Source organism: Cheilinus undulatus, linkage group 7 (assembly GCF_018320785.1).
Source record: "Cheilinus undulatus linkage group 7, ASM1832078v1, whole genome shotgun sequence".
Classification (NCBI taxonomy): domain Eukaryota; kingdom Metazoa; phylum Chordata; class Actinopteri; order Labriformes; family Labridae; genus Cheilinus; species Cheilinus undulatus.
The window spans coordinates 39,203,917-39,211,429 of NC_054871.1; the positions used below are offsets into that span (position 1 = coordinate 39,203,917).

General features: G+C 41.2%; 1 protein-coding gene across 1 annotated transcript; it reads right to left on the reverse strand.

Annotated features, from left to right (window-relative positions):
* Positions 1-1,970: 1,970 nt before the first annotated feature.
* Positions 1,971-3,518, reverse strand: sox14 (SRY-box transcription factor 14). Its single transcript, XM_041791513.1, has one exon. The coding sequence runs from the start codon at positions 3,157-3,159 to the stop codon at positions 2,443-2,445; it is 717 nt and encodes a 238-aa protein (XP_041647447.1). The 5' UTR covers positions 3,160-3,518; the 3' UTR covers positions 1,971-2,442.
* Positions 3,519-7,513: the final 3,995 nt, after the last annotated feature.

Here is a 7,513-nt window from a genome sequence, read left to right on the forward strand (position 1 = left end):
TAAAGAACAATTATCCTCTCCTTTTTCTCTGATCTGGCGCGTAAAAGGAGTCCTGGAGAGATAAGGCAGATTGGATTCTCTCTGTTGTGCTCCAATAAAAACGTCAAGGGGGGAAAGAGAGATTTAAACCCACACCCCCTGCTATAATTTCAAATCATAATTTCCCTCCCATTATACCTCTCACATGCCGTTTATCGTCGGGGTTATTTATTTCAGGGCGGTGTAACCACAGTCAATTTCCGTGACTAAGTTGGATAATTACAGGTAGTGAGAAAACTTGAAACAGCTTTAATAAAATAAATAGATTAAAACAACGATTTGATATGTTAAAAAAGAAGGCTTTGCGCTCCATTCCCATCATGCAAAAATAATATCCACGTCTGCTGCTGTTCCTCCTAAAAGTAATTATAATTGTCTAATTTCAAAGTTGAATTAGGACGCTTTAGGGGTTTGATGTAAAACTTCACATTCGGTTCAATGAAGTATCACCCTAATTTACAGCTCCAGATAAGGACTAAGTCTGTCATAAAAATCTGCCCATCCTCCTTCCCTCCCTCCCTTCCTTTCCCATCTTTCCTCCCCAGGATTGAAATTGCACCTTGGGCAATAGTGCAGAATCTTAACTTCTCTCAGCATATGTTCCTGGCAGATAAGTAAACAATTTGGATGTGAAATGAATTTTTTAATTAATACACTCGTGCAGTATGAGGGGATAGGCTATGTTTAGGCTGCAGCGCCGTGCGTAAATCCCGTGCGTAAATTCGCATTTAAATCTGTAAATGTTTGCTTAATCATTTGGTTTGTGTGTTATTTTCATTCACAGGAGCAAGGCCTATCATTTTCAAGTTTACACACGTTTGAACACGTGTGAATGACTTGGTGATAACAAGCTTTTAAATGGGTTTTGGCTACAGTTCCAGAGATCTTCAAACCACACTGCAGCCTGCGTGTGCTGCTTTAAAGTGAGTAAGAAAATGTGGAGGAAAGAAAAAAAAAAAAAAAGAATCATCTCACATTCAAGTTGCTCCATTAGTTAAACCTATAATTAAGAGGAAGGCTCCCTCCTTGAAGTGATTAAGCAGTCAGACAAGTCGGACGGGCGGAATCCCTCCAGGGAGGCCTCTCCTCTCCTGAACTGTCAAACATCAAAAAGATCACAACCGGTTCATCCCAGAGTCACACAAACACCTTCAACCGTGCTGCACTGCGCCGCTGAACATGTCTCAAACCTGTTCCTGACTCTGAGAGAGAAAACAGCAGCCAAACGCGGAGGTAATTAAAGCCTTTTTTGGCGAAATGATCAGAGTGGAGGAGTTTGACAGCTTGGAAAGACGCACGCGAGAAGAAAAAGGATCGATTATTGTGTAACTGCGAGGTGAATATAAATGCCCAATCTATAGCTGATCAAGTGGATTGATTAGGCTGGGATCAGCTGGGGTATTTCAATTAAAATAAATACAATCTCATAGTTTGATGAGGAAAAAATACCAAAGCGCCTTTTAAAACAAATCAGATTGTTTCACTTAAAAAAAAACTGAATTTGCATTTTTATTTCACCAGGGTTGACATCCCCGCTGCAGCACGTGCACAAACCTCCACTATCTGTCATCTGAAGCACCAATAACCTACAAATAGAGGAAAATGATAGCGTTGAAGACAGATTGTCTTTATTCGAAATGCCTTTGCTCAGCAATTGAACAAAGCGCAGGAGGTATCAACCTTCTAAATACATAATCCTTTCCATAACATGACAGGTTTTTAAAATTACCATCTTGGATGATAATACACATATTAACTCCTGGAATTCAAATAGAAGTTATCCTTGAAAAAAAAAAAAAAAAACAGAAACAAAAATGAAAAAATTACGCGTGTGACTATATTAGCACTGAACCACAGGAAAAATGCAAAATTAAACATTTGAATGTTTTCTCTTTTCGTCCTCTTAAATCTTGTTTTATGTGCCAGTTTGTGGATAAATATAAACAATATGACCCGTATATAATCCAGCCTAAAGGTCCTGATTTTGACCCTATCAGAGTAAAATTACGAGTGCCAAAATGTAGACTACTTAGGCCTATACAGGAGTGAGGATGGTAATTGTGCAAGCCAAATTTTCAAAATAAAGAAAGAGCACCCTATCAACACAAATCAGCATATTAGCATTGAAATGTACACAATAAATAAAGTTAAAGGCCTCCTTTTCTGGCTGCCATAAACGTTATAACATTTACATTTCTTACAGTTCACAGGGAACGTCCTTTACACCAAATCCAGCTCAGGAACTTGTTGGATTTCTGCAAAAGTTTGTGTTTTTCTCTCTTTTTTTTTGCCATAACAAGTCCAAGGCAGTTAATACTGTTCATGCCTTTAACCCGGGCGCGCTGTCCGTGTTTTTATTTACATGCATTTCAAGTGAGTTAGAAAAAAAGAGAGTCTTGAGGGTTACATGGCAGTGGCGTGTGCGGATGAGTATGGGTCTATCCCAGTCTTGGTCATACCTGGAAAAAGTATGTAGGCCACCGGGGGCTGTAAACTGGACGCTGACCAGGCTGTGCAGTTACACGGGACCACATAGCCCGGGTTTGTGGGCGACGGGTGGGTGTGGGTGTGCTGACTGGGACACCCAAGGGTGCCGAACGCGCCGTTCTGGTATCCCAAGGAGGACGCGTACGGCAAAGTGCTGGTGCTCAACGTGTGGGGCATCTCTGTCATCTTCTGGATGGCGCTGGAGCTGAACTGGCTCGGGTCGAGGAAGGAGTACGGCGCGGATGTAGGAGGCAGGAACGCCCGGGCTTTCTCCGAGGAGCCCAAAAGAGAGTCCGCGGCAGACACGGGGAGTCCCTTCAGGTGGTCTGTGTCCCCGAGGTAAGGCAGAGGGAAAACGTACCTGTCCTTCTTGAGGAGGTTCTTGGGTTTGCGCCTCGGTCTGTACTTGTAGTCGGGGTGCTCCTTCATGTGCTGAGCGCGCAGCCTCTTGGCCTCGTCGATGTAAGGTCTCTTCTCGGACTCGGAGAGCAGCTTCCACTCCGCGCCCAGTCTTTTGCTGATCTCCGAGTTGTGCATTTTGGGATTCTCCTGTGCCATTTTCCTCCTCTGGCCCCTGGACCAGACCATGAAGGCGTTCATGGGTCTCTTGATATGATCAGCCGGCTTTGACATCTTTAAAAAAGTGCGCTTTTATCCCCAATGTTAATGACGAGGAAAAGTTCTTATCGGAAGGAAAGGGAAACTATTCACCTGTCCAGATGCCAGATACCAGTCATGCCACGTCTGGGATGTTCTGAGTCAGGAAAAGAGCGAAATGAAAACAGAATCAAATAAAAATCCAGCCGGTGATTTGCTTTCTCCCGAGTTAAAACACTGATGCGCGTTCGTTCAAGTCCAGTAACAACTCTCTTTCAGACCTGCGGCAGGAAGAAAAAAATACACATGCAAGATGCACACACGTAAAAAAATCCTCAAAGGTGAAAGCAATGTTCCGCAGTCAGTTTGTAGGAGTCGTAAAAGTGTGATTTTTTTCTGCGACACACTCTCCCTCTCTCTCTCTGAGGTTTGTCGTCAAGCACCTGGCTTGGAAATGAGCGGAAGAGCGTGAATACGAGCCAAAAGCGGTGAAGTTCAAAGGCTGGGCTGGTTTGGTTTCTGCACGCAATCTGACATAATCTGCAGGGCGTTCACTCACCAACCTGAGCGCCCAATCAGCACGAAGAGCGCCTATTATAATACCTTCAGCCCAAAATATATGTACATTACAACATAAACAAAGAGCGGCTGGTAGTGGGAGAAAAAAAAAAAAAAGAGGAGAGGGATGTGTGTTTGTGTGAGTGTACGTGGGTGAGGAGGGGTGTGTGGTGTGGTGGGCTGAGGGGTGGGGGGTGGGGGGGGGGTAATACTCAGGATCCCTCCCTGATTCCATTTAATGTAATGAATCGCAACAAACATGGACCTTCAACCTCTTTTCCAGACTTCAATCCAGGAGGGTGACTTTACCGTGCAGCCAATTTACTGCACAGCTTTACAAGCAAATATAGGAGAGCACTTTTTAAGCTCTGCCACCCAAATGCACTAAGCTAGGCCTTAGTACACATCTGATTGGCTCTCAGGTTTGATTTGAAAGGGGAGGAAGCATAATTATATCACTGGGCCTAAAAGAATAATAATAATAGTAATAATAATGATAAAAGAAATCATATTACCCCCTTATAAAATGAAGTTGGGCCTAGTTTTCTTTTTGCCCAAGGACACTACAGCATAGGGCTGGGCGATACGGTCCAAAAATCATAGCCCAATTGTCTTTCTGGCTGCATAGCTATAAAGAAATTGTTTTTTGTTTTTTTTAATCTGCTAAAAAAATGTCAATTCTAAGTCAAATCCATGTGGGCCAAATGTCACACAGATAACAGACATGTTACACGTTATATAAAAGTGAACTTGTTAGTTATGATTAATCAAAAAAAATGTTCCTTAAATAAAAGACAAGACAAGGAGATAATTCCCCATTTAGACTGGATATTTACATATTTGTCCTGTGGTCAGTAAACACATCAGGATTAGTGGTTGGTATCATTAAAAGGGCTGTCAATGTATATAAAAAAAAAATCGCAATTTATTGCAGAATTTCCACAGTTAATCGTATTAAATCTCCTCTTTTGTAAAACCACAAAACTGCTTTCTTTCATTTGGATTTTTATCCTGTCTTAATCTAAGGAAAGCTGACTTCCTGCCTGGATAAACACCTGCTTTTATTTTGAAATAAAATAGGGAACTTTGAACCAACTTTGGACCACGAAAAAGGAATTTGTCATGGATTGAAAAGGGAAACCCCAGAAAAAAAGGTTAACATAACTTTTGAGTTGTCCACTGAGCTCTGCAAGTTTTTTCAAGGTGAAATGAAACCCAAAGGCCAGGGTACACAAACTTTTCAGCCCACAGCCCCCAAAATAAATGTGCCAGAAACCGGCACCGGCAGAAACCGGTGTTTTTATTTAAATTTTATTAATTTTATGCCTATATTTCTTTCTTTTTTTTATCAAAGTGGGTAAAATATACCAGTTAAAATCATTTGTAAATATTACTTAATTTTTTGGGAGGCATCTGGTGACCCCCTCTCAGTGTCTCGCGACCCCAAGGGAGTCCCACCCCCCCAGGTTGAGAACCATGTGGGCTGATTTTAACATTAATGTGTCTGCTTGGCGATGTTGCAGTTGCTGAACAAAGGTGTGCTGAAAGGAAAAATAAACATGTAATTTAAAAAATAATATGCTGATTATAGAATTGAACTGCGTTGTGGTTACTGCATTAATGCTGTCAGTTATAATTGTGAACAATTGTTTTGCTGAGAATTAGGCCTTGCATTTATATATGAAATCAAAATCAGTTTAAACTATGTGGGTATAAACAATACTGTCAAAACCTAGATCTAGTTTAAAACAGGGATGTGTCGGCATGATATTGGTATGATATTGGTAAATGTGATTTAAGGACAGAAATTTTAGTTCTACACTACATTTCAATATCAGAATTGGTACAAGTTTTGGCTAGAATTGATTGTGAATATTCGCATAACAGATATCAACAAAATCCAATATTGTACATCCCTAGATCAAATATACATCAATATATCTTAGAAACTGAATTGGCTCTATTGCCCAGCCCTAGCATCTTGCCCGAGGACACTACAAAAGCAGGGAATTAATCTTGTCTTCTGCTTCCAGGCTTCAAGATAACTAAAACATTTAAAGGTTTACACTGGAGAAAGAAATCAAGTCAAATTGAGCTTTTATTTGTTCTAATTCAGGCAAAATTTCAAGCAATTAACAGCAAAAACAAGCATTTCTCGTCGTAGTTCAAAGGCCTGACAAGCTGACAAGCGCGAGCCCGTGCACACAAGCGCACGCGCGCACGACTTAAGCCCCCGCGTGCCATCGATACTGAACCTATGTTAAGCTCAAGTGTTTGAAGACAGAATTACAAACACCAAGAAAATATTACATCAACTGTAAACGTTGAGAAAGGCGTCATTGTGTGTCTATAATTGTTGCATTAGGCCAAATCAATTCAGCAGTGTGGTTTTAAGGAGGCACAGAGTGATGGTTTTTAAAATGCAAATTTAAACGAAGACCATTGCCTAATAGCCCTCGGGCTAATGTGCGTGATATATGATTCCTTCAGCTGTGATTATTAAACGAGCAGCAGACAGATGATTTTCCCCCCACACCATCCAAATGCTGTGATTGGAGATACAACCCTGAGAGTCGTCTCTTGTTAGTTACGCCGCTAAGTAGATTTATTTAAGGTTGTCTCCGGCCTACGTAGTTATGTATGGAGGCGCGCGCAAGCTCACGCGCGTCCCCCCCACACACGGATGTCGTAGACCGCATCCTGCAGTTATCGTCTCATCTTCCTGACGCGGTACTTTGAAGAGAAGTGTGGTTTATTCAACATGTCACAACACAGCACCGACATGCTAATACTGCTAACATGCTAATATAACAAATAAAGAAGTCAATAAATGAAAGAGGCGAAGGAGACTGAGATAAATGCGCAAGGCCACTTCAAAGAGGACGTAACAGTACATAACACTGACATGCTAATGCTGCTAACATGCTAACATGATTAAATAAATTCACGTAATAAATAAAAACGGCTAAAAAAAAAGTGGGATTAAACACGTGTGAAGGTTTTATAATCAGTAGCATACTTAAAATAAATCATCATAGAAAACATAAACGTTTAAAGGCCAAACTAAAATAATTTTATTCCCTTAAAAACTAATTGAAGTTATTTTCTTGCCCTTATTTCCACACCATCTGCATCCCTTTCTCACGCTCTCTCTCCGCTCCCTGTCTCCCCACACACGCATGCGTCAAAGCGGTATGGCTTCTAACAAGAAGATTTCCATCATATCCATCTTTACTAACCCTGAAATTATCGTAAGAAATGCCCGTTTTGGGAGAAAAATCCCCGTCACCCCGACCTTACAGAACAATATAGCCCACAGCTGAGGACGCCCCCGACTTTTTTTTTTTTTTTTTTCCCTCCAAAGCGCGGAGCGGAGGGAAGCCTGCAAAGAGAAAAAGCTCCTCAAATCCTCCCAAATCGGCAGACTGTGATGTTCATCAGCATCCACGAGGTAGTATACTGCATGCTCGGACTGTTTATTTCATTTCAGAGCATTTTTGAAGTTTTAAATTGTGTTACGCTATCTGTCACTGAGCAGCGTGTATGCAATTTGACATGTAGGCTGCTCCATACCTACAGCAGCTTATAGGCTTCATTTTGAGATCAATGAATCAGATAAGAGGAAATTATTTTAGGGGCTGAGCCTCCCATACTCACGAGGGAGAACTCTCACTGTGTTTCTTATTCAAAAACGGGTTGTCTAATAAATGCACGCCTTAAAGTTCCCTCGACAATTTGAGGAGATAATGAGAAATGCAATAGGTTTTAAATTGTCAAGGCAGGAGATGATTATTTTTTTTTCCATCGGCAGTTTATCTTTAGTTTCTCCGAA

Excerpts from the sequence above, each read along its gene's own strand:
- sox14 (XM_041791513.1), bottom strand. The coding sequence starts at position 3,159 with ATGTCAAAGCCGGCTGATCATATCAAGAGACCCATGAACGCCTTCATG.